The sequence below is a fragment of the Prionailurus viverrinus genome, chromosome B3, assembly GCF_022837055.1.
Source record: "Prionailurus viverrinus isolate Anna chromosome B3, UM_Priviv_1.0, whole genome shotgun sequence".
Classification (NCBI taxonomy): Eukaryota; Metazoa; Chordata; class Mammalia; order Carnivora; family Felidae; genus Prionailurus; species Prionailurus viverrinus.
Window position 1 is genome coordinate 112140655 of NC_062566.1, and position 27318 is coordinate 112167972.

General features: G+C 38.1%; 1 protein-coding gene across 7 annotated transcripts in view; it reads left to right on the forward strand.

Annotated features, from left to right (window-relative positions):
• Positions 1–27318, forward strand: part of PCNX1 (pecanex 1) — a 171293-nt gene that overhangs the window by 39149 nt on the left and 104826 nt on the right. For 6 of the 7 annotated variants that reach the window (XM_047862149.1, XM_047862152.1, XM_047862151.1 and 3 more), the window contains exons 3-6: positions 10629–10734; positions 16204–16249; positions 17286–17375; positions 25272–26981. In XM_047862149.1, coding sequence (XP_047718105.1) covers positions 10629–10734; positions 16204–16249; positions 17286–17375; positions 25272–26981 — 1952 coding nt within the window. Of the gene's footprint in view, positions 1–6800; positions 6910–10628; positions 10735–16203; positions 16250–17285; positions 17376–25271; positions 26982–27318 lie in introns of those variants that run through there. The other variant, XM_047862155.1, reaches the window with a different exon arrangement.

Below are 27318 nucleotides of genomic sequence, written 5' to 3' on the forward strand. Positions count from 1 at the left end.
AATTGGCATATCTGGGGGATTAAATATGGCCTTATTACTAAGAGCATGCTATACCAGTTATAACTTTAAAATATTTTATTCACACCAAAGACCAAAACCAATGAAAAACAGTGTAAGGAAATAATAAAGCATGGCTTGTAAATCTTAGCATTTATATTGAATTTATATATATAAATTAAATGTATACATATCTTAAGCAAATTGTGACATTTTCCTTGACATTTATAATCTGCAATTTTTACTTAATCTACCGTAAATATTTTTCAATGATATATTCTCACTGTGGCAACTTAGCTGTTTCTTCCTTCCATCTTTTCGTAACTGACCTCTTAGGATTCAATTTTGTATAGCTGTCACCTTCTCCTGGGGGTTTTCTTTCTCCATCCCAGTTCAGTATTCCTCCTATGGCTCTCAGTCACATTCTCTTCAATACCTTGGCCTCATCCCCTTTCTCGTGTTGACTGAAGGATTTACTTTATCCACAGTCAAAAGTTTATTGTGACTTCATAGAAATGATAGGTACCACTAATATAGGTCTTCAAAAAACAGTGTATGAACACTTGACATATGTAATAGTCCTCAAAACAATTCTGTGAGTTAGGTGCTCTTATTACTCCTGATTTTTAGATGTAGAAACTAGGGTGTGAAAGATTAAATATTCCAGGGAATCAGATCTGAAGTCCATGTTTTTAACCAATCTGTCATGTTTCCACTCAGTATAATATGAAAAGTGAGTACTCATTTTTTAAGAAAGGTGATGCTTCTCTTTTCCAGTGCATCGAAAGCCTTTGTTTATTCCTCTAAAAAAAAATGTTTTTTTAAATGTTTATTTTTGAGAGACTGAGAGAGACAGAGCGCAAGCGGGGGAGGGGCAGAGAGAGAGAGGGAGACACAGAATCCGAAGCAGGCTCCACTCTCCGAGCTGTCAGCACAGAGCCTGACATGGGCATGAACCCACGAACCATGAGATCATGATCTGAGCCGAAGTCAGATGCTTAACCGACTGAGCCACCCAGGTGCCCCTGTTTATCCCTTTTCAGTTATATTTTCTCTACCCCAACGTGATTATCCTGTGTGTTCATTGAGCAGATATTTTACTTCTGTAATAATTTTGTTCATAGCACCAATCACTATCTGAAATTGCCTTACTTAATCATTTGTTTGCATTTGTAAGCTTCTTGAAGGTAGGGGCCTTGTTTTTCTTATGAACTTCAGGTTCTAAATCAGAGCCTGTCACTGTACTTAGAAAATATTTGAAGTAGTGAAAGTATTTCTTTTGCAATATTTAAAAAAAATTTTTTTTAATGTTTATTTTTGAACAAGAGAGACACAGGGTGAGCAGGGGAGGGGCAGAGAGAGGGAGACACAGAATCCGAAGCAGGCTCCAGGCTCTGAGCTGTCAGCACAGAGCCTGACATGGGTTCAAACTCACGAGCAATGAGATCATGACCTGAGCCAAAGTCGGACGCTCAACCAACTGAGCCATCCAGACGCCCCTCCATTTTTAAGTTTTTCATTGTATATTGTCAAATTCCAAAGATTTTACTTTATACTTACTGTGACCAGCAATTTGAGGGCTGCTTTCTCTGCATTTTTGACAACATTGAGTATTTAGTATTTAGACAAAACTGTAGTAGATACCTCATTGTTTAATTTTAAGTTTTTGGATTACTAGTTAAATGGAGGTATTTTTCCTGTGTTATTATTGTCACTTATATTGTGTGACTGGTATACATTTCTATTAGTGGTTACTTTCTTACTATTGATATGGAGAAAATATTTATGAAGGACATTCTTTACATTTTGTGTAAAATACTTTTTTCAGTTTATAGCATTTTTTAAAAATTTATATGTCACAGTTTATTTTTGTGTGTTCTCTTCTGTGAATGTTTATTAGTTCTGCCTTTGATTTCAAATTGTGGAACATTTTTTCTTCCTCCATATAACATAGGTGTGTACCTGTGTCTACTTTCAGCATTTTTTGTTTTTTAGTTTTTTTAATGTTAATGTTTTATTTATTTATTTTAAGACAGAGAGAAACAGAGCATGAGTAGGGATGGGGCAGAGAGAGAGGGAGACACAGAATCTGAAGCAGGTTCCAGGCTCTGAGCTGTGAGCACAGAGCCCAACGTGGGGCTCAAACTCACGAACTGTGAGATCATGACCTGAGCCAAAGTCAGATGCTCAACTGACTGAGCCACCTGGGCGCCCCCAGCATTTTTCTTTTTATAATGTTTATTTATTTTTGAGAGAGGCAGAGACAGAGTATGAGCGGGGGAGGGACAGAGAGGGAGACACAGAATCTGAAGCAGGCTCCAGGCTCTGAGCTGTCAGCACAGAGCCCGACGTGGGGCTTGAACTCATGAACCGCGAGATCATGATCTGAGCTGAAGTTGGACATGTAAATCGTCTGAGCCACCCAGGTGCCCTTCCTTTCAGCATTTTTATAATTTTATTTTTCATTCTTAAATTGAAGTCAAGCTAAAAAATTCTGGTGGTTTTTTTTGGTTTTGTTTTTTAGGTTAGTCCCAACACTATTGAGTGAATAATGCATTTTTCCCCCAGTAATTTTAAATGTTTTCCTTTTCATTAGTATACTTATATATACTTATGTCAGATTCTGGGCTTTGTTTTCTGCCCCCTTGCTCTCTTTCTGTTTTGTTTATGCCATAATGCTTTTATGACTTACTAATATGCTTAATATTTAGTGGCATGAATCCCTTTTAAGTATTTTTATTTTTTTAATTTTAATTTTAATTTAATTTATTGTTTTGAGTGGGGAGTGCAGAGAGAGAGAGAGAGAGAGAGAGAGAGAGAGAGAGAGAGAGAGAGAAAATGAGAGAATCCCAGAATCCCAAGCAGGCTCTATGCTCAGTGCAGAGCCCAACATGGGGCTCAGATCCCACAACCAAGAGATCCTGACCTGAGCCAAAATTAAGAGTCGGACACTTAACTGACTGAGCCACCCAGGTGCCCCCTTGGTATTTTTCTACTTTAGTGTTATCTTGGTTCTTATGCATATACAGCTGACCCCTGAACAACGAGGGAGTTTAGGTGCTAAACACCCTGCCTCATGTAGTCAAAAATACATGTATAACTTTTGACGTCCCTCACCACCCCCCCCACCCCCCCAGCCCCCCTGCAAATTTACCACTAATAGCCTACTTTCCCTGGAAGCCTTACCGAGAACATAAACAGTCAACTAAAACATATTCTGTATGTTATATGTGCTATGTACTGTAGTCTTACAATAAAGTAAGCTAGAGAAAAATTATTATTAAAGTCATAAGAAAAAATACAATTACAGTACTGTAAAATGTAAAAAATCCACATATAGGTCGACCTTCACAGTTCAAACCTGTGAAGTACAGGGTTCACCGGTACTTAGTTTTCTGTGAGATGTCCCTTGTGTGCTTAGCCTCCAGAAAATTCTATTAGAATTTTGCTAAGTGTATTTAATATAGGGAGAAGTCAGCCTTTAAAATATGAAGACTCCTCAGGGACATGGTGTATACGTCCAATTTTTCATTTGCCTTTTATGTCTCATATATGAATTTTTTCTTTTGGGGTGTATGTATTTTTTAAGTCTATTCTATTAGGAAATGCGTAACCTTGTATTATGGATAAACAAACCTGCACTTAACCTGCCAGGGCTTGAATCACTGCATGATTGTATGACCTTAGGGACTGACTTAAGCTTTTTATGCCTTGGCTTTCTCATCTGAATGATGAGGCAAATAACAGTACTGTATCATAGGATTATTATAAAGAATGAATGAAAGATAATATATGTAAAACATTTAGAACCATTCCTGATACAGTTAGCTCCTGATACAGTAATTGTTAGCTCCTATTTTTTCTGGATATATGTTTTTAATTCCTTTTGTTAATGAATTATTTTTCCTTTTTTTTAGTTTAAAAAATTTTATTGTGAAATGTATATATTTCTAAACACTTTATCAATCATATTGTTCAATATAATTTAGGGAATAATAATTAAGTGACTACTTGATTCCCCACCACACAACTTAAGAAATAGGATATTATACAAATACCATACAGGCCTTCATGCAGTTCGTTCCCATTTCGTTCTATTCTTATTCCTTTAAGAGTGACCATTATCTTGAATTTTGTGTTAATAACTCCCTTGACTTTCTTTATCATTGTGTAGTCTTTGTAGATATTATTAAACATATATTTTATCTGCCTTGGGGTATCCTTAAGTGAATAATACTGTATGTCTTTTCTCTGCAAGGGGCTTTTTTGTGCCAAATACTGTGTTTTATAGGCTTATTCATGTGGATGCTTATAGTCATCATTTATTCCTGCTTGCTTTTGCATACTCTAGTAAACAGGAATAGACTACAATTTGTCCATTTTACTTATCCATGTGTTCTGAAAACACATTGTTGTGTGTGTTTCTTGGTACACATGTATGTATCTAGTGAACATAAGCCGGTTTATAGGGTATTTTCATGTTCAGTTTTAGTAGATAATTCCAGCCTGTTAGCCAAAACGTTTGTACCAGTTTACACTCCCATCATTAGTATGTGAAAGTCCTACTTGTTGCATGTCCTCATCAATATTCGATATTAGTAAGTTTTAAAACTTTGCCATTCAAGTAAGTGTGAAAGGTGTCTCATTGGGACTTTCTGATTACTAATGAGGTTGAACATCTTACCATATATATTTGGTCCGGGTAGCTTTTCTGTTCTTTTCCATTGTCCATTCGTATCTTGTTTCATTTTTCTTTGGAGTTGTCTTTTTCTTATTGAATAATAGGAGCTTTTGAAATATATTCACGGTACACTACTTTATTGGTTACATACATTACAGACATCTTCTCTCACTTCGTGGCTTGCTGTTTTGCTTTCCTTAAGGAGTCTTCCTTTAAGATTTATCATTTTTTTGGTAATCAGCACTTTTGTGTCTTAACTTATTTCCTACAGGAAGATCAGAAATATATTCTCTTATATTCTCCTTTAAAAGTTTACATTTCTTTTGTTTTCTCATTTGAACAAATTATTTTAATTGGTAGTGTCAGGTAGGGATTCAAGACTTATTTATGAATAACTGGTTTAATCAGTATTTGTTAAGCAGACTGTCTTTTCCTTGGTGATCTGCAGTACTCTGTCATAAGTTAAATTTCCATATATGGTGGGTATGTTTCTGGCCTCTCTTTTCTGTCCTGTTGATCTGGTTCTCTATGCTGTGCCGTTACCACACTATCCCAGTTACTGTAGCTTCATAATATAACTTTTGATAATTGGTAGGGGGCAGACCTCCTACTTTGTTCTTTTTCAGGAGTGACTTTTATTCTTGGTTCTTTGTTTTTGAAATAAAATGTATGGTCTGCTGGGCAAAGTCTACAAGAACTTAAGATTTTTATTCTTTTGCTGAGAATCATTATCTTTACAATAGCAAATCACCATTTATTTAATCTTCTTTAATATCTTTCAATAAAGATTTATCATTGCTCCATTAAAAGGCTTGCATAGCTTTTGTTAAATTTGCCAAATTATTTTACAGCTTTTCTATTATAAAACTCCTTTATAATTACCTTTTAGTTCCCTTTAAATATAGCAGTTTACTTTTTTTTCCCAATGTTTATTTATTTTTGAGACAGAGCACGAGTGGGGTAAGGGCAGAGAGGGAGAGGGAGACACAGAATCCTGTGCTGTCAGCACAGAGTGCGATGTGGGACTTGAACCCATGAACCGTGAGATCTTGACCTGAGCCAAAGTTAAGATGCTCAACCGACTGAGCCACTCCCTATTTAACTTTTTCATTGACTATGATTTCTAACACATTGTTAAAATGAAACAGTATTGGCTTACATCCTTGTCTTTTTCTAACCTTAAATAGTGTTTTTAAAGTTTCACCATTAGGGGCGCCTGGGTGGCGCAGTCGGTTAAGCGTCCGACTTCAGCCAGGTCACGATCTCGCGGTCCGTGAGTTCGAGCCCCGCGTCAGGCTCTGGGCTGATGGCTCAGAGCCTGGAGCCTGTTTCCGATTCTGTGTCTCCCTCTCTCTCTGCCCCTCCCCCGTTCATGCTCTGTCTCTCTCTGTCCCAAAAATAAATAAACGTTGAAAAAAAAAAAATTTAAAGTTTCACCATTAAATGAGATCTTTGTTGTAGATTTTTGTTCTTGATATGTTTTCCCCACCTTCCCACTTGGGACTTTCACATTCTGTTCTGAAGAGAAGAAATGAACAGGAAAATACTTTATTTCCAGAGCCTGTCACTGTGCTTGATACAGTATAGTTGTCAATTTGTTGCATGACTGAATGAATATAGTAGGACTACTTGAGCCTTATGGTTTTCATTGGCTCTGGGATAGCAGTTCAAAATGCTTATTAAATCTTTATCTTAGAAAAAGAGTCAAAGTGATTAATGTTTGTATTACACTTCTAATGTTTCACATTGGATTCCAATACGATTTCAGGACTGGAATACAAGTATATTGGAGACCATATTTTCTGTTTCTCATGGCCGTAACGCTTGAAATATTGTAAATTAAGGATCCATTTAAACTGTAGGTAAATTTTAGGCTAAAGTGTTTGAAGATTTATTTTGTTTAAGGATTTTGTTTTTATTATATTTTTATGAACATCATTGTAATTTAGATTAGATTTGTAAATTTAGTACTGAAATGGTACTGTGAAGTTTTTGATTAAAGTCTGAGCAATTAATGATACTAATAACCAACAAATTAGTTTGTGAAGTCTCCAATATAATTCAGATTAGACCCCTTCTGCTTTTCTGCCTCTCCGTGTACCTGGTATTTTTTTTTTTTAACAGATGGGGAAATTAAGGCATAAAGGTAGAGATTCCCTGAATTTGGTGTATTGCTTACTGCAGTAGACCACTTTGCCTCTGTGAGAATTGTAAACTACTATACTTTCCAGGTATGTGCTGAAATTGCCATTGCCGAAAATCTGCAAGTCTTGCTAATAAAGAAAACTCTTACTCAGCCGTTTTGTGTGTTTAGCTATATTTAGGACAGCGACAGCTGGCTAAAAAAAAGTTCTACTTCTGAATTTGTAGAGAAGAGAGGTATAGTAATTTTGCTAGAGGGTTATTTTGTTATAAAAATTGCTGTCCATTTTTTCATTCATCCTTTTTGCTCCCTTCAATTCCTGCTTCTCTCTCTGTTTTGGCCATTGGGCATTTGTTCTGGATCATTGTTTGTCAACTGGGGGCGATTTTACCCTTAAGGAGACATTTGGCAATATTTGGAGACATTTTTTGTTTATCACAACTGGGGAAATGCTGCTGGCATTTAGTGGGTAGAGGCCAGGGATGCTGCTAACTGTCCTACAGTGCGCAAGATGGTCCCCCACAATCAAGAACCAAGTGGCCCAAAATGTCAGTAGTGCTGAGATTAAGAAATCTTTCTTTAGACAGTGGTGTTCATTTTTGGCTTTGAGCTGGAAAGAGAACTTCAGTGCTTGTTTTTTGAAAGGCAAGTATTGGTGTCTTAGAGTGGACTTCAAAGCTATACAGACAAGATGTTCAGATCTTGTCTTAATTCTCACTGGCCATGAGAACCTACATTAAGGTGTGTGGGGGAAAAAGAACAGATAGAACACATTGTAGAGTACTGTGTAAATATTATTTGTATCCTCCTTTTCCACCTGAACTGCATATACCAGTGACTCAGCTTATGTCGTTTACTCCTCTGACAGGTTTTTACACCTTTTGGTTTTCAGTTTTTCATCTGTAAAACGAGGATAATTGTATTTATATTGTAGATTTTAGGAGGATATTCTGTGAGAAAATGCAAATAAAGCATGTGCCCCTGTGACTGGAATGTATTAAGTACTTAATAAATATTTGCTTTTATTTATTTATAATAACTTTACCTTCAGATTGTAATCTTTTGTACCTATTGTCAGAAGTGGTATATAAAACTAGGCAATACTGTCCATCAGCTGATGAATGAGGAAACAAAATGTGTCCTGTCCAAACAATGCAGTATTATTAGGCCATAAAAATATGAAGTACTGATAGTTGCTACAACTTGGAGTAACCTTGAACACATTATGCTAGGTGAAATAAGCCAGTCACAAAGACCACACGTATTATGATTCCATGTATATAAAATGTGCAAAATAGGCAACTCTAGAAAGACAGAAAACAGATTCCTAGCTATGTAAGGCTGGGGGTGGATGGGAAGGGGGGTGGGGAGGTAACAGTGAAGAGGTTTGTTAATAAGGTGGTACAAATGTTCTAAAATTAATTGTGATAGTTGTATAAGTTGATGAATGTATTAGAAACTATTGATTTGCAGAGTTTAAATGGATGAATTGAATGATAATGTGAATTGTTTACCGGTACAGTTGATGTATATAAACTGGGCAAGATGAAGGCTCTCCATCCTTTCTCTGGGGTTGAATATTTGATTCCTTAATCCTCACCTTATGATTCCCATCTGCTCTCCATCTTCTGATTTCCGTGGGATGTGACTTAGAGAATGGATTCTGGTGGAGAGAACAGTGACATTGCTGGTTAGTCCTCCCCACTCATTCAGTGTGGTGATAGCGGTCTGTAAACCACTTACGATGTTGCCCAGTTAGCGGTTTCTCCTTCTGGCCTACATGTCTTGTATGGATTGACACCAAACAGCTAACAAAGCTGAGCACGTTTCACTTTTTCCATGTCTGGACGTTTGCGTGCTGAATTGGCTGTCACCTTTGTACCTGCGTTCCAGTATGTTTTATTTCTATACACGGATAGCAAGTTAGAAAGCTAATTTTCTTTAGTGCACATGATAGAGTTAGGAACCCATTAAGTAACCAGGGAAAGGATGGTTATGAGACCATTAATAAAAATTTGCTAGAGTTTAAACAGCTGTAGTGATAAATACTTATTAAATGAAAGGTATACTGGCTAGTGAATTCTGTTTTGCCTGTATCTTTTGATCGCAGCTGTCAGAATACCTCATTGAAATAGGCTTATGGGGATTTATGGCACACGTTACTGAAAAGTCTACGTGTGAGGGGTGTCTTCAAATTGGCAAGGTGCAGTTTCAGTCACTTCATGACCTGACTTATCTTTACCAGGCTGGGCTCCTTTTGTTCACTTGGTTTCTTAGCGTCTCCCCTTATGGTTATAAAATGGCTGCAGCAGTCCCAGGCCTTAAATCATCTCAGCATTAACACTAGCAGGTATAGAGAAATATCCTCTCTTAACAGTAGAGCCCCCCCACCCCCGGCCTGATTCATACTAGCCTGAGTTGGGTCCTTGCTTATTCTGGAACTAAGTTCTGTGAGCAAAAGAACGGAATGTGCTGATCGACTTTGGCCAGTGGTGCTCCCCCCCAAACCTGAGAGTATGTGGTTAACATTACCCAAAACCATATGAGAGTTTGGGATGAGGTGGCTCACCAGAAGAATTTTGGGTTGTTTTTTGGTGTTATTGTTAACCAGATGATTGAACTAGATGGTGGATGGCAGGATGGTTTATATCTACTATAATTCTAGCTAATACTAGAACTTTCATCCCTGATAATAATAACTTAAAAGTTTATCGAGTGTTTCCTCTGTATGTACCAAGTAGAATGAGTAAAAAACTTTGGGCAAAAAATAGGATTATGGTAACTTTTAGGCCTGAGTTCTAAAAGTTATGTTCCTAAGGAACCTTATTATAAAACTTCCTAAGTTTTTTGAAATTTGGTGTGATGTTTTTTCCTAATTTGGGGATCCTCTTGTCTTTAAGTACCGTATGTAGACTTCTTCAGTTCTTTGAACTTAGTACTTTTCTCTCTTGTCTAATACCTGTTTTACCACATCACATCATTGTATTTTTATTTATTAGAAAAACATTTTTTAATGTTTTTGAGAGACTCAGTGACAGAGTGAGAGCAGGGGAGGGGCAGAGAGAGAGGGAGACACAGAATTTGAAGCAAGCTCCAGGCCCTGGGCTATCAGCCCAGAGCCCGACACGGGGCTTGAACCCACAAACTGTGAGATCATGACCTGAGCCGAAGTCAGATGCTCAACCGACTGAGCCACCCAGGTGCCCCATCGTGTTACTTTTTAAACTTAAGCCTTCTAACTCTATACAAAACTTAAAATCTTAGCTTTCTACTTCTGTAAAACAAGTTAGTATTGCAGTTAAATGCTGTTAACTTAAAAACTACAGATAGAGGTAGTTTGACAAGGCTGACTATTCTTTTGCGTGTTGGTCAGTGTCTTGCAGTTCAGTGAGACTGTGCTCTTAGAGATTGGTCGTCTAAGATGTGATTACTTTCTGGGTTTGCCATGGCTGGTTTCTCCTTGCTCTTGGGGAGCAAACGGCAAATCGTGTCTTTGCTAGAGTGGTTTTATGGCACATGTCATAAAATACGTGCTATATTTAGTGTCTATAATTGTCATTAAGGCTGCTTTCTAATATTGAATTGGGTGAGAGTTTTAAAGATTTTCAAGTAGTGATGTGGTTATAAAATAGTTCAGACTATAAGACTTAGGAATGAAGAATGATCTTTTTTTAAATTGCTATATTCTCTGTTAGAAATTAGTATATTTTAGTTTTATAGAAAAAGGTATAATAACTTAAAAATAATAAAAAACCGTTGCTGGCAGAATAATGACAGTTACTCTCTTTTTCTCAATGTTCCCCACAGCGATCCTGGTGGAGGGATTGAAATGTCTGAGTTCATTCGAGAGGCCACACCCCCAGTTGGTTGCAGTTCAAGAAATTCTTATGCTGGCCTAGATCCAAGTAACCAGGTGGGAGCCTGCTGTTTTGTCTTTTTCCCTCCTCTCCTCCTGATGGTGGTCTCAAGCAATTCTGTCTGTAATAGTCCATTGGTGTTGGGATTTATCGCGCTGATTAATACATTTTTGATTGTTTATTAATATCTTTTGTTAGTATTCTTATTTTTAACTGAATTTTCACATTAATCAAGTCCATTTTTGCTGAGCATGCAGCATGCTCAGCAAAACTACTCAGGCAACTACCGTTGCCTGCAGTAGTTTTGATCACAACAGTTGTGCTGAGTGCCCTTAGGAAAATCAGGTACTGGCTTTCACGGTCTCATTTACCTTCACTTTTTTTTTTTTTTTTTTTTTTGTATCGGAAGGGTATAGATGTCTGGGGCTATTCCTAGCTTAAACATGGCAAAAAAAAAAAAAATTTTTTTTTAAATCTACACTTACTGTGGTGAGCACTGAGTAACGTGTAGAATTGTTGAATCAATGTGTCATACACCTGAAAGAGATAGAATGTATGTTGATTATACTTAATAAAAAAACTTTCTCAAAATCTTGCTGTTCAAGGTGTTAGTGATAGAGTGAGATGTAGAATACAGATCTGCTTTTGCCAGTTTTAATGTCTTTCCATTCTGTAACTTTTAACTTAAAATAGTAACTCTGAAAGTATGCTCTCAAAGGGTGACTGATGCCTGCTGTACTGTCATTGTGTGTAACCCCGGCCGGGCCTTTGCTGCTGCGTTTCTCTCTTTCATCCTAAACATCTCCCACACTAATCCAAGTCCTACTTATTCCTGCCTGCCCTCTCAGCAGACGAGCCTGCTAGCTAGAGTAACACTGCATAAGCATAAGAGGGGAAACTTAGCCAGAAGCTTCGAAGTCTTGTCATAGTAGAATTTAAGATAACTATGGGTTGCAGTAGGTTATTATTTTATGTCAGCCTTTTCATTATGGAGAAGAGGAGACCACGGATTTATATTAGGGTCTAGATCTCACTTCTTGATTTTCACTTCAGTCTTTCTGCTGTTGTACTACTCTACTTGTGGGTTGAAATCACTCTTCCTCCTTTCTGCTCCACAGACTTAGGTTTTTGTTTTGTTTGTTTGTTTGTTTGTTTTAACTTCCTGGCCTAACTCTAACTTTTGTTAGAGCCATCCCCTGTTTCTCAAGATTTTCAGAGACCTTGTGGTATTGCCTCTCTCTCTTGCATATGGAGCACTTACTGAGGTATTTATTTGGCACTTGGGATTTGGTATGTGATCATATGTGGCAGTCTGTAAGCCTCTACAGAGCAGACTGTCTTCTTTCCTCCCCTGGCTAATCGACCACCTTGTGCAGACTTGACTTTCAGTGAATAGGTGCTAATTATCTTTATCTACATAGATAGTAGAACTTTAGAGGTAGAATCAGACCTGGCTCTTCATTTAAGAAAGGAACAAGTAGCAGACCTAATTATCCTGACTGCCCCACAGTATTCTGCTGTTCCACATTGTTTAACCCTACATTATCTCAGAACAGTATTAGGAAAAACACCATATTCTGTGAATCAAAAAAATCTTGAATAGGGTCTTGTATAGAAGATTTGCCTCTATTTGAATTGTATTTCATCATTTAAACTTCCAAGTGGGTGAATTTTTGGTTGCAGTTTTAGTTGTGATTGAATGTAGTGTAGTATTGAATTCTTTCCATAACAAGCAGATGGGAAATGTCAGAGTTAAACACACACACAGAACGTTATGGAAAAGGACTGTGACATTTTCATTAGGTTCATACCTTTCAAGTTTTGGTTTTTACAATACCAGTTTTAAAGAAAAATGTTGCTATCCTTAACCCTCTTTTGGTTAGCCTGGCTTTCTGTGTCTCTTTACGAAATGAAATGACTTAGCCCTTAAATATGGCTGCATGTTTTCTGTGCTTAACTAACTCTGGCCTTTGTTCATACTAACACGTGTTGGCAATGTAAGATTACTAGGGAGTGAGCCTGTGTTTTCCCCACAATCTTTTGGAGAGCCAAACTTTTTATCATTTTTTTCAGCAGGACAGTTGAAAGGGTGCAGCCGTCTTCAGTAACTCTACCATGTTTTATGCAGGGACTCCCATCCTGAGTGTTATTAAAGCTTGTCTGCACACAAATGCATGGCATGCCTGATTTGGTTTTCCTTAAAATATTAACTCTTGAATAAAAATTGGCAAATATTGGAAGTTATTGTGCTACATGGATTTTGGTGTTTTAGTATTATCCTAACAAAAGGAATGGTTGGCATAATTATTTTTACCGCCTTTTTGTATACTGGTAGCCATATTACCAGAAGACATACTATATTTCTTGTACATATTTTATTATGTAGCATTTATTACACATGATCTTAGTTATTTGTGTGAATGTCCTCAGTACTAGGTAGTGAACTGGAGCGTAGTGCCTCTATCTCAGTTGTTATTATCATTGTTTCCTTCTTGCCACTTCTACCTTTGTCTCCCTTCCATCATCTACCCTCTGTTTCCCTTCCCTTTCTTTTTTCTTGTTTTTTTTTACTGCTCCCTACCTCCCTCTCCCTCTCTTTCCTTTTGTCACTGGTCTTCCTTCATATATTTTAGTGCCAGATACCTTTCAAGTCAGTTTACTTGAATGGAGTGGGGAGGGGGTCTCACCCTCAGAGACTTGACAGTTTCGTAGTAGATTTGCCATAAATAACCAAAGTCAGAAACATGACATATGTTACCAAGGAAATACAAATATAAGATACAAAGTAATAATTGTCATAGGAATGGTGCAGAAAAGGGGATTATGATTTTAGAGGAGAAAATAATTTGTTTCCAGCTAGAAGAAGGGGCAAAGTCTGCACGGAGGAGGTGGTGGCCTTGCCTGATTGTTCTTTAATTGGAAGAAATTTTTTTCTCAGACACCCATAATCCTTCCTGACCTTTCCTATGGCACTTACAAAAGAGAAGAAACAACTGGACCCTTTTGGTTTGTGCAGACTACTTTTTTTCCCTTAAATTTTTCATTTTCTAAATGTGTTCATTTTTACAAAAATAGCTAGTGAGGGAAAGCAAACAGAAGAAAATAAAAATCATCCATAATGTCATAATCAAAAACCATTTTTAAAAAAGGTGGGATTATAGGATGCATGCTGTTTGGAACTTGATTTTCTTTATTGACTATATCATGAATATTAATGTCATTAAGTGTTTTTCTACAGTGACATTTTGGGGAATGCATTCTCCTATTTGGATGTACTGTAGTTCATTTTCTCAATCCCCTGTTTCATGTGTAAATAGTCCCAATTCTTATATTTTGGGGGGATAAATTTAAATAATGCAGGAAAACATGAAGAGTAAAATATAACCATCCATTCTGTCCATTAAGCCAGCAAGTAATAGAACTCACCTAGTTAAGTGACTTAAATAAGAGCTTATGTTTGTCATCCAGGTATGGAGGGGGCCGTGTGGCATTTGTTCAGCTCAGTAATGTTAGGACTTGGGCTGGCTTTTCCCTCAGGGTTGCAGAATGAGCACAGCAGCTTTAGTTATGACCCTGCTGGAAAGTAAGAAGCAGGGGGCACTGTGCGCAGAGTTGTCCTCGATTGTCTCCTCAGACATGCAGAGATCTTTCCCTGAAGCCCTCCCGCAGACTCTTGCCTGTGTTCATTGACCAGGAACCAAGGCGTACCCCTAGACTGGAGACTGGGCCCCCTTCTCAGAGATCAAAAGATGGATACTCAGCATCTGAGCAAAGTGGGAATCTTGTTAAGAAAACAAAAGGGAACACTTCTGTGGTTGTGACCAAATGACTACCATAATCATATTCAAGTTTTGTTTTTTTTAATAGAGGTGATGTGAACCTTGACTTGGCTTTTTTTTTTTTTTTTTTTTTTTTTTTTTTGAGAGAGAGAGAGAGAGCGAGCGAGCGAGAGAGCGTGTGTGTGAGTGGGAGAGAGGGACAGGGGGAAGAGAGAATCCTAAGCAGCCTCCTGACATGGGGCTGGGATCATGATCTGAGCCAAAATCAAGAGTTGGATGCTCAAGGTGACTGAGCCACCAGGTGCCCCCAAAAGTTTTTTTTTAAGTTTAAATTTGTAGAAGGGTGTGCATAAAGTGGGGTTTTTGTTTATTACTTGTTTTTCTATCTAGGGAATAATGTGTTTATTATTCTAGTTGAAAATAACATATGAATTCGATAACTTATCTAGCCGGTGTGGTAAGAATGAAACTTTGTTTTGCAGTAGAATGCTTTTACATCTTTTTCTAACTGCAGCGCTTTTTATGGCTAATTGAAAACAAAGATAAGGAAGAATCAGGAGACTCAAGCTTAATAAATTGTTTAAAAATGTTGCAAAACTTATTTTTTTTATTGGCCACGTCAAGAATTAGTAGTTCTAACCTGTTTGTATTTGCTTTTTTTTTTTTACTTACTTTTTCACTGACATATAACTATTATGCAGCACAGTATACACTTCTTAAGTGTACAGGACAGTGGGTTTTTACATACGTATACACCATTTAACTGCCATCCTCATGCCCTTTCAAACTCAATATTGACTTACATTTTGAGCAAATTTCTTATTTTATACGCCTAGTCAGTTGATTCATTGAAAGGAAGGATTTGGTAACATGCAAAGTATTATATGAATATTCTTAATTTTATTCTAAAATATTAAATTTGCTTGACTATGTTCTTTTAATATCTCTTAAAAACAGGTTATAGAAAGTTGCTAGGACTTGCGGATTTAGTAACTGTCATGTTGTTATGTTTGGTATCCCTAATGTGTTTATGGAATTTTTGGTATTTGTTTATGTGATTTTTATGGTAGTGTAATGAATGACGACTGAGATTTTAGAGGAGTGTTCTATCATCTGGAATATAAGCATTAAAAACTCAATAGGTTTTAGTTTTCTGTTTATAACTAGTGCTAAAAAGTCATTTTTCATGGATTCCTTAGTTTTTTTCTTTTTAAAGATGTTAGTAGCAGTCTACAAAGAAGTACTACTTACTTTTTGTCTAGCACTCAGGAAAGTTCATATTGATACACTAACAAGTTGACAAGATTTACGTTGCTCTTTGTAGCATATGTGAATGCTTTGTCCAGAACCTTCCTTTTATATACCCTGATAAGGGCATTTGTTTCAGGTAGACTCAACACCCAGTTTTGCTTTTGTTTATAATATGAACATGTCATGATGCGATATAAAAAATGGTAGTAATTGTATGACATAGATTGCTTGATGTTGGAGGCATCCTGCTCTGTGGGTCCATCAATTGTAAGCATGCAGAGGGATTCACATCTGGCACATCTGTAATATATATGCAAAATGTGCTACAACAAATAGGTTATGTGGCTCTGATAGAACATGCCCAAAGGGGATCTTTTAATATTGATAAAGTAACTGATAGCATGTTTTAATAATATGAAAGTTTTGCTTGATAATTTGCTAGTCTATATTGATAATGATATATAGCATTTTAATTAGTTTTAATATCATTTTCAGATTGGATCTGGTTCCTCTCGTCTTGGAACAGCAGCAACTATTAAAGGTAGACATTATCTAAGTTGAAAGTTGCCTGTGACTTTCCATTTCATTTTTGGATGTAATAAAGATAACAGTACTGTGTATTCACATGTAATGAAAAATCATTCTTGAAATTATTTTGTAGATACAGTTATGTATCTTGTATTAAAGGTTACTTGATTTAAATTTGGTTCTCCTTTCATCATCCAAATCTCACAAACATATTTGAACATTTGCATTACATTGCATGAATTGTAAGTTTTGCTCTATAAGAAACTTCCTTGCCCTGAAGGACAATACTTTCATGGGTTTTGGTGAAGTGTGGAAAACTAAGTAATTTTATGTGAAACCTTTAAATTGGGCACAAATGAGGCAGTAAAAAAGAGGGAGAGTCTTTTATATATACCTATTACATACATCTATTTCAGGTAAATTCATATTTTTTCCCTATACTTTTTTAGGGGACTTTTTATAATTATCTCTGGGGAGGAAATTTATATTGTTTCAAGTTGTTATTACAAACTTTACATTTCTTTTAGAAAATTGCTTTTTATTTAAAAAAAAATTTTTTTTAACGTTTATTTATTTTTGAGACAGAGAGAGACAGAGCATGAACGGGGGAGGGTCAGAGAGAGGGAGACACAGAATCGGAAACAGGCTCCAGGCTCTGAGCAGTCAGCACAGAGCCTGACGTGGGGCTCGAACTCACAGACCGCGAGATCATGACCTGAGCCAAAGTCGGACGCCCAACCGACTGAGCCACCCAGGCACCCCGAAAATTGCTTCTTTTTAAAGGAAGTTTTATTGGCAGTGTGAAGGTTTCCTTATTACTTGCCTTATAATGCTGTGAGAATAAAGATGTGGTTTGATAGTCTGTGATGCTTCCTGTTCAGTGATCTTCCATTATTGTAACCCATACAAACAAAAACTGCTCTAGTAGCTATCGTGTACTAGTACAGTACATAGGAAATTAGTGTAGTTGACATCCTTTCTGGTTATGCCACACCGTACAGCCTTTGCTTTTAATATAATGTGCTTACACGTTTCTCTTAATTTTGTAGGAGACACAGACACTGCTAAGACTTCTGATGATATTAGTTTAAGTCTGGGCCAGAGCTCTAGTCTTTGTAAGGAAGGAAGTGAAGAACAAGGTAAGAACATTATACTTTACACTGATACCATATATTATGGGGTCCAGGATGACTTTGTAGAATATGTTTGATTGATACTAGTATGATTCCATACTAACAGTATGGAAGCCACATAAGGGTAGAATTTTTTGTCTGTTCACTGATTTATTTACGGTACTTAGAATGGTACTCAGAACATGTAATAAGTTTATAACAAATTAATATGATATTTTGAAGAAGAATTAAAATAAAATTCTTAACTTGAATAATAGTAAAACAGTGCTGTAAGTACTTTTATTTTTTTAATTTTTGTAAAGGTTTTTTAAAAAAATCATTTATTTTTTGAGAGAACAAGTGCGCATGCATGCACTGGGGACAGGCAGAGAGAGAAGGGGGGAGAGAGAGAGAGAGAGAGAGAGAGAGAGAGAGAGAGAGAGAGACTGAGAGAGAGAATCCTAAGCAGGTTCTACACAGCGCAGAGCTCGATGAGGGCTCAAACTCACAAACTGTGAGATCATGACCTGGATGCATAATAGACCGAGATCAAGAGTTGGACGCATAACCGACTGAGCCACCCAGGCACCCCTGTAAGTACTTTTTGCTTTCTGGAATTCACTGACCCGTGTTCTGCCAAGTAGACATGGAGAGAAAAATTTTCTGAGCATGTGCCCTGGAGTGAGTATGAGATGGGAGATAATCTGCTAGTCTAGTGGGTCAGAGCTTCTTGCCTGGTTTAGTAACCTACTTGTGAAACTGTTGTTATCCATCTAGTGTGACCCCTAAATGTCAATTGCTTCAGGTCTTGCCTAACAGTATGTTTTGGTAGAGAAATAATTTGCTGTTGGACTTACAGAGAAACTATGTCTGCCTCCAACATGGTGCCTCCTGTAGCAGATTTTTAATAGAAATTTGGGGTTTAAGTGATTTCTCCCTGCCTTTGTTCAATTTCATTATAAATGAGTATTTCGGATTTAATGGAGTTTGTTTTTGTTTTTTTTAAGAACTGCCACATTTTTATGTTTCATTATTAATTTTCAAACATGAAAGGATGGATATGTTATCCTGTTTTCAAATGGAGATTATCCCAAGTTACATAATCAGACACAAACCTGTTTTCCTATTTCTAGCCTTTTGTTTTTATTAGCCTATGAGTGATTTTCAGAAGGCAGGCAAGCTGATAAATTTCCTGTTCTTAATTATGATGGGGCATCTGGGTGGTCAGTTGGTTAAGAGTCTGACTTTAGCTCAGGTCATGATCTTGCAGGTTGCGAGTTTGAGCCCCGTGTTGGTCTCTGTGCTGATGGCTCAGAGCCTGGAGCCTGCTTTGGATTCTGTGTCTCCCTCTTTCTCTGCCCTCCCCTGCTCCTGCTCTGTCTCTCTCTCTCTCTCTCAAAAATAAATAAACATTAGAAAATATATTTTAAATTATGAAATTTATGTAGCTACAAATTGATCACCAAATTATGACATTTTCCTCTCAGTTTAGTGTTTTACCCAGGTCTAGTTCTTACAAGTGTGTTTTGTTCCTGTACTTGGAACATCAGTTTATCATGCTGTCACTCTGCTTTTTGGAATTGCAGTACCCCATCATTTATTTGCTTTTGTGGACTATCCCTCCCAACATACCCCTCCCCTCTAAACTTTCTAAACATACTGTATAATAAAGAAACTATCTTCTTATAAAAGGTGAAGGCGAATTGATCAGTTTGAGAATTACAGTATCCCTTTCTGTGATATGTAATCAGAACGTCTCAAAAATTAGGTAATGATCTTAGAGGGGCTAGTGCTGCTGCATTTATGGGTCATATTTCTTTGTTTTGTATCTGGGAAGTACCATGCATGAGCAAGAATTTTGTAATCTGTTGGGTTGGGAATTACATGCACACAAACCTACTCTGCAGATAACACACTGACATAGATAGTGATGTCTAATGTTCACTGAGCGCACACTATTAATATATGCTAGGAGTCAGCAGACTTCCCGTAAATGGTCAGATAGCTCCATAGGCCATATGGTCTCTCTTGCAACTACTCAACTGCCATTGTAGAGCTCAAGGAGCCATAAACAGCACATAAATGAGTGAGCATGGCTGTATTACACTAAAACCTTGTTCAAAGTAGGCAGAGGGCCAAATTGGCTCCATGGGTCTTAGTTTGTCAACTTCTGGTTTAGGTCTTCTTTTAAGCATTTCATACGCATTCACACAGTTAATCTTCACTGTAAGCGTTCGATGTTAATGTGATTCTCACATTACAGATGGACATATCATGGCTAAAAGAGAAGTTATAAAAAACCTGACCAAAGTCACACAGCTACAAAGTGGCAGTCCTAGAATTGAAATCTAGTTTTGAGTCATGCTTTTAATTGTTGTTACACCACTTTTATATAGTTTTGTAACATCTATCGTGTAACATTTTAATATGACAACATTGAAAATTTGACAGATAACACACATAGATAACATTTAACAGATACTGTTCAGTGCTTATTACACGCTCTGAGCACCATTCTAAGTACCGTAAATAAATCAGTGAACAGACAAAAAATTCTACTCTTATGTGGCTTCCATACTTATTAGTATGGAATCATACTAGTATCAATCAAATATATATGGAGTGGTGGGGGTTGGGGGGATTTAAGTGTAAATAGAGTGGTCAAAGAAAAGCCTCGCTGAGAGCAAAGACCTGAAGGAGGTGAAGGAGTGAGCTATCAGGATATTCGGGGGGAAATGAGCTGTCTGTATGCAAGAGTAACAGCACAGGCAAAAGTCCTAAAGTAACAACATGCCTGTCAGGTTTGAGAAATAGTGGGGCTGGTGTGAAGTAAGTGAGGCTACAAACTGTATAGTCTTGTAAGATATTTTAAAGATTGTGTTTTAGGGGCACCTGGGTGGCTCAGTTGGTTGAACGTCCTACTTCGGCTCGGGTCATGATCTCACAGCTCCTGAGTTCGAGCCCCGTGTCGGGCTCTGTGCTGACAGCTCAGAGCCTGGAGCCTGCTTCAGATTCTGTGTCTCCCTCTCTCTCTGCCCCTCCCCACTTGCATTCTGTCTCTGTCTCTCTCAAAAATAAACATTAAAAAAAAATTGTGGGGGTGCCTGGGTGGCGCAGTCGGTGAAGCGTCCGACTTCAGCCAGGTCACGATCTCGCGGTCCGTGAGTTTGAGCCCCGCGTCGGGCTCTGGGCTGATGGCTCAGAGCCTGGAGCCTGTTTCCGATTCTGTGTCTCCCTCTCTCTCTGCCCCTCCCCTGTTCATGCTGTCTCTCTCTGTCCCAAAAATAAATAAACGTTGAAAAAAAAAAAATTAAAAAAAAAAAATTGTGGTTTTAATTCCCAGTGAGATTAGGAACTGCTAAAGGGTACTGAGCAGAGGGAGTGTCATGATCTGAATTACATTTTAACAGAATCACTGTGGCTATGATTAAAAGGGGCAGAGGCCGGAGCAGAAGCTCAGCTACCAGATGATTGCAGTAATCCAAGGCACGGAGCAGGACAGTGAGAAGTAGTCTGATTGGGTGTGTAGAAGATATTAGGGACAGGATATGTTGATGTTGATGGATTAGGATATATCCTGTAAGAGAAATAGTACTCATGGATGACTGTAAGGTTTTTGGGTTAAGTGACAGGGAGGATGGAAAGGGAGAAGGCTGAGAAGAAACAGATTTAGGAGTAGGGAGAGCAGGAGGAGGGTAAGATGGGGAGTTCAGTTTTGGGCATATCAGGTATGAGATGCTGTTAGACCTCTAAGTGGCAACAATTAGTAGTTAATTAGGGTAGGTCTGGATTTCAGGTATGAAGTCCGGGTTGACGTTTTAAATTCATGAGTTTTCAGTGTATAAATTCAAAAAAAAAGGAGCGGGGGGCGGGGGTGTCATGTTAACTGTGGGTTGGGTTATCATGAAGTTCATCAAGTAACTGGCAAGCCTGCATGGAGTTCAGGCTCCCTGATCCAATTTTGTTGGTCATGGCTACGATTTGGCACCACCTAGTGGCAGTTGCTTACTCTGGCTTAATTATCACTTGGGGCTCTTCCAGCTCTCTGGCTGGTTTGGGTTTACAGGGCAGCAGCATTTAGTTGGTTAGCAGTTATTGATTAGTTGGCAGTCATTTTATGGACGTGACTGAGAGTGAACTAGGATGAGGGGACGTGTGCTCTCATTTTTTGCTTTTAAGAAGGGCTTATCTCTAATTTCCGTCTCCAGCCGCTCCCATTTTTTCCCTACCCAAAATCAGTACTTTACCCTAATCCCATCTGAATGTGGGCGCTGGGTAGAAGATGGAGGAAGCTAATTACAAGTATTTCTGAATTTTAGTTATAGTGGGACACCAGAACACTGGATGAGATGTAGAAAAGAGGGAGTGTATATGGAAAAACGAAAAGTTCCAGGGATTGAGCTTTGAGCCAGTCCGGTGTAATAGGTGCAGGAGACCCCGTAGGAACAGCAGGTGAGGTGCAAGGAAGGCCTAGAGTGCTGTATCCGGATTTTCAAGGAGACTGGAGTGCTCAGCTTTGTCCAACAGTGCCCATGGGTCAGGTGATACGAGACTGAGACTTGGCCATTGGATTGTTGGTGACCTTGATAAGCACATTTATGGAGGGGGATCAGAGTACCTGTAGGAGAGAATTAGAGGAGGAGAACTGAAAAGAGTGAATACAGACTACTCTTGGTGAATTTGTGTAAAGGGGATCAGTGACTCAGGGTGAAAGCCAGCAGGGGAAGGTGAGGATAAAGGAGAGATTTGGATTTTCTAAGAACATGTAAGAGAAATAACAGCTTGTTTCTTATAACTGACGGAGATGATCCAGAAGAAAGGAGGAAAATGTGGTTTTTGTTTATAAAAGTGACATATGTTAATTTTAGAAAAGACAGTTAATATGAAGAAAATAATTCACATTTTTGGCACTGACATAACTTTATTTTTTGGTATATCACTTTTTAAAATTATTTTTGTATTGTAATATAATTCATGTACTTTAAAATTCACTCTTCTAAAGTGTACAATTCAGTGAGTTTTAGTATTTAGTAGTTAGTGTGCACTTATCACCACTGTCCAATTCTAGAACATTCTTGTCACCCCACAAAAAAAAAAAAAAAAAAACAAAAACATACCCATGATACTCCCATTTCCTCCTCCAACCAGCCCCTGGCAACCACTGATCTATTTTCTGTCTCTATTGCCTCTTCTGGACATTCATATAAATGGAATTATGTAATAGGTGGCTTTTTGTGTCTGGCTTCCTTGACTTAGCATGTTGTAGCATATATCAGGACTTTATTCCTTTTTATGGCTAAATATGGTATATTACTTTTAATATTCCTACACATATATGCAAATATACTCTTAATATTCTTTTTAACTGTTACAGATTGGAACCATACTTTTTATATAGTGCCATCATTTTCACTCAAGTATTTTCTCACTTTATTATGTCATCTTTGAAAACATTTTTAGTGCCTGTGTGATGTTTTAATAGACAATCCAATTTATTTGACCTTTTTTTATTGGACATTTTCATACTTTTTATGTTTTAAGAAGTTTTGTTAACAACCTGAAATGAACAATTTTTTGCTAAAACCTTATATACATAGGTGATTTTATCCTTTGGCAGCAATTTCTAGAAATAGATTACTGATCATGGGTGGGTATGTACACTCTTGTGAGGCTTTTGGCCACATTGCTAGATTGTTTCATAGGAGGTTACGCCAGTGCATCCCCATGAGCAGTATGTGGGTGTGCCTTTCTTATCCTAAATGCCACTGGTAGAAATTATTGGTAAAAAGGTTGATGAGATGAAAATAGTACCTCTTTGTGTTGATTTGAGCCTTAGGCCATATTGCTACCAGTGAGAAAAATATCTAAGAAAGCGTATTTACTTGAAAGTCTCCTAAAACCATCTAAGATTTCCTGACAAGATTTGATTTTTTTATGGTATATTTAGCAACATTGGAAAAAGTACACGTAAAGTACTTTTAAAGTAAGTTTGCGTGTGTCTTTTTAAATGAAAAATATGTTTCTGGTTTGTTAATGTCTTGGAATTGGTTTTGATAGCATTTTTTAAGTCTTTTCTCATATTTTAGAGTTAGTGATTTTCAGTAACTTGTTAAGTTTTCGTTCTATAAAATTCATAACTTTGAAATGTGAATATCCTATTTCATAATCGCTTATTATAGAGTTTTTAGAAATAACTTTACAGTTTAATACTACAAAAAAGTAAATACAATGCTAACTTTTAAATTTTGATATTTAGAGATATCAGAACCCCAAATACAGTGACAGCTGTTTTGGACAAATGATAAAGAACATGAATTTTATACTTAAGTTGAAGACTTTAAAACATAAGATAAAGCCTAATAGGTCATTTATAAATCAATTTATATGGTAGATTCTAGAGGCTGTTTCTAAGTTTTTAATTTAAATCTAGTCTAGGTTTAGATTTCTAAAAAAAAATTTTTTTAATGTTTATTTTTGAGAGAGCGAGCATGAGCGGGGGAGGGGCAAAGAGAGAGGGAGATACAGAGTCCAAAGCAGGCTCCAGGCTCTGAGCTGTAAGCACAGAGCCCGATATGGGGCTGGAACCCGTGAGCTGTGAGATCATGACCCGAAGTTGGATGCTTAACCGAATGAGCCACCGAGGCCCCCCTAGCTTTAGATTTTTTAAAAGTACATACACATTTCTAGTAATTCATTTTTATTTTATATTAATCTTAGAGGGGAAGGTATGCTTTTATTATTGAGCTTGCCTGGGAAGAGTGTGAGTCAACTACAGAATCTACTAATTGTATTTTTTCTATGTGGTTATAACAAATAAGATAATTTTTATTGAGCTAATAGCAGATTCAGTCATCCTTGTCTGTCAAAAAGTATATAAAAAGTCAGCTATTGTACTCTTCAATTGCCAAACTGTATTTCAAGATAAATTACAGTGTAGTTGGGTAGGTGGATTTATTTATATCTGTATACATAGTACATATGGTAATTCCAGTCACTAATAACTGCCCTAAGTGGAGTGTTAAAGGAATGGTCTTACAGATATACAGGGATATGTAGTTTTTCATGAGGCATTTTGTAATTGTTGCATGAATGATGAAAGAGAAAACACAGTATTTTGTTCTACAACTGTTTTAATTTTTTTGGTCATTGTGAACAGCAAGACATCTTACATCATTATATTGCATCTTCTTTATGGATTGGTCAGCCTTTTGATTTTTTTTTTCTCAAATTACTCTAGGTTTTTTTTTTTTGGTTTGTAAGATAATCACATTGGTTTTTCAAAAATTTTTGTATTGTGTTAGAGAGGTAAAATAATGATAGCTGCAGTTCACTGTGCCAGGCATTATGCTAAGAAATGCTTGTGCTAAGCACGTTAACTCCATTATTTCACGGTACTACTTAGTGAGATCTCATTTTATAGATGAGGAAACCAGGGCCCTGGAAACGAGAGCTATCCAGTTAGTAAGCTAGAGACAGACTTCACATAAAAGTCCAGGGCCATTTTATGGGGTGTCTGGCTGGTTCAGTCAGTACAGTATGTGACTCTTGATCTTGGGGTGGTAAGTCAAGCCCCAGGTTGGGTGTAGAGATTACTTCAAATAAAATCTTAAAAAAAAAAAAAATCCAGGGCTGTTTTAAATATAATCCTGTGTTGCCCCTTATTGTTGATAGTGTATGGAACCTTTTCTCAGGCCATTCGAGGATTTGGAAGTTCAGTTCATTCTGTAAATAGAATGCTTTCTTTGTCCAGCTGTGAAATAAAAACCGACTCTTTGGAATGACTTGCCAACTTGTATTCAGTGAACTACTCGGGAAATTGTTTTTCCTCAAGTTACTGTATGCTGTGAGTTCTTTCCATTGTTAAACAGTATATAAGCAGATCATAGATTTGTGTTAACATTTCCAAATGTGTGTTTGAAACAGATTTGGCAACTGATCGGAAGCTCTTCCGTCTGGTCTCCAATGATTCCTTCATCTCCATTCAGCCTTCCTTATCCTCCTGTGGACAGGACTTACCAAGGGACTTTAGTGACAAAGTGAGCTTGCCGAGTCATGGCCACCACCACCACATCGATCAGTCTCTGTCCAACACCTGTGACACAGAAGTGGCTTCTCTCGTCCCTTTACATTCACACTCTTACAGGAAAGATCACCGGCCACGAGGGGTACCACGGACTTCTAGCTCTGCTGTGGCTTTTCCAGACACTTCACTGAACGACTTCCCTCTCTATCAGCAAAGACGGGGGTTAGATCCGGTTAGTGAGTTAGAATCTTCCAAGCCTCATTCTGGATCCAAAGAATCCTTGGTGGAAAATTCTTGTTTATCTGGGGAATTTCAGCTCGTTGGTGAGCTGAAAAACAGTAATTCTCAGCCACCTACAAAAAGTGGGAGGAGCAAACCTTTGAAAGCAGACAAAAGCGTGGACAGCCTGAGGAGCCTGAGCACGCGGAGCAGTGGGTCGACAGAGAGCTACTGCAGTGGAACGGATCGTGACACCAACAGTACCGTCAGCAGCTACAAAAGTGAGCAGACCAGCTCGACTCATATAGAGAGCATCTTGTCGGAGCACGAGGAGTCCCCTCAAGTAGGAAAGAAAAGCGGTAGGAAGAAAGAGGAGTGCTGTGCTGACCCAGAGGACCAGAGTAGCTGTACCAGTGACAAAAGGACTAACAGTGAGAAGACTGCCTTGGAAGTGAGTACAAACAGTGGGGTTCAAGAGGCCAAGGATCCCAGTACCTCTGATGATATGCACAATCAGAAAGGTCTCAGCACCTCTGCATCTGAAGAAGCCAACAAGAATCCCCATGCAAACGAATTTACTTCCCAGGGGGACAGACCGCTTGGGAAAACCGCTGACCCCAAAGACGAGCAGAGTGAAAAGTCAGCTGTCTCAGTGGACTCAAAAGTTGGTAAAGACGGTGGTGGAAAGCAAAAGGAAGGGGATGTACGACCTAAATCCTCTAGCTTGATCCACCGGACAGCCTCTGCCCATAAGTCAGGCCGGAGACGGACAGGAAAAAAACGGGCCAGCAGTTTTGATTCAAGTCGGCATAGGGACTATGTGTCCTTCCGAGGTGTTGCTGGCACAAAGCCACATAGTGCTATATTCTGTCACGACGAGGACTCTAGCGACCAAAGTGACTTGAGCAGAGCATCAAGTGTGCAGTCTGCTCACCAGGTCAGCAGCGATAGCTCTTCCAGCACCACTTCTCATTCATGTCAGTCTCCGGAGGGCAGATGCAGTGCTCTAAAGACCAAACACGTCCCGAAAGAAAGGGGCACTGACTCCGAGCTCACACACAAAGCCCATCCGGGTCCCGAAGGAACTTGCAAAAAGCGGACGACACGTCGGACTTCCAGCACAAATAGTGCCAAGACGCGGGCCCGAGTGTTGAGCCTGGACAGTGGCACAGTAGCGTGTTTGAATGACTCCAATAGGCTGATGGCACCCGAAAGTATAAAACCCTTAACCACTTCAAAATCTGATCTCGAGGCCAAAGAGGGAGAGGTGCTAGATGAGCTATCTTTATTGGGCCGGGCTTCCCAGTTAGAGACGGTCACTCGGTCTAGGAATAGCTTGCCAAGCCAGGTTGCGTTTCCTGAAGGCGAAGAGCAAGATGCGGGCAGTGGAGGTAAGTAAATGACTGGAGGAGAGTTCCCTGAGAGTCACTGCGGTCGTGGGTACTATCGATTAGAGTGGTATTTACTAAAATATATAAAATAGGCTTTGTGTTACTGTCCCTCCTTCCGCTGTGTTGGTAAACTTTCTTCTGTGTAGGAGATGCTTATGTCAGAAAAGGTTTCAATTTTTTCTTGGCCTTGGGTTTTTCAAAGTCAGTTGCCACCTCTTAATGTTTTACCAGGACTGACCAAAATTGGTTGTCTTCTTTCATTGTACAGTAGTAGCAACAACAAAATGTAGAAATTTATTAGATCACAAACCATTTTTAATCATCTCCTATACAGTGT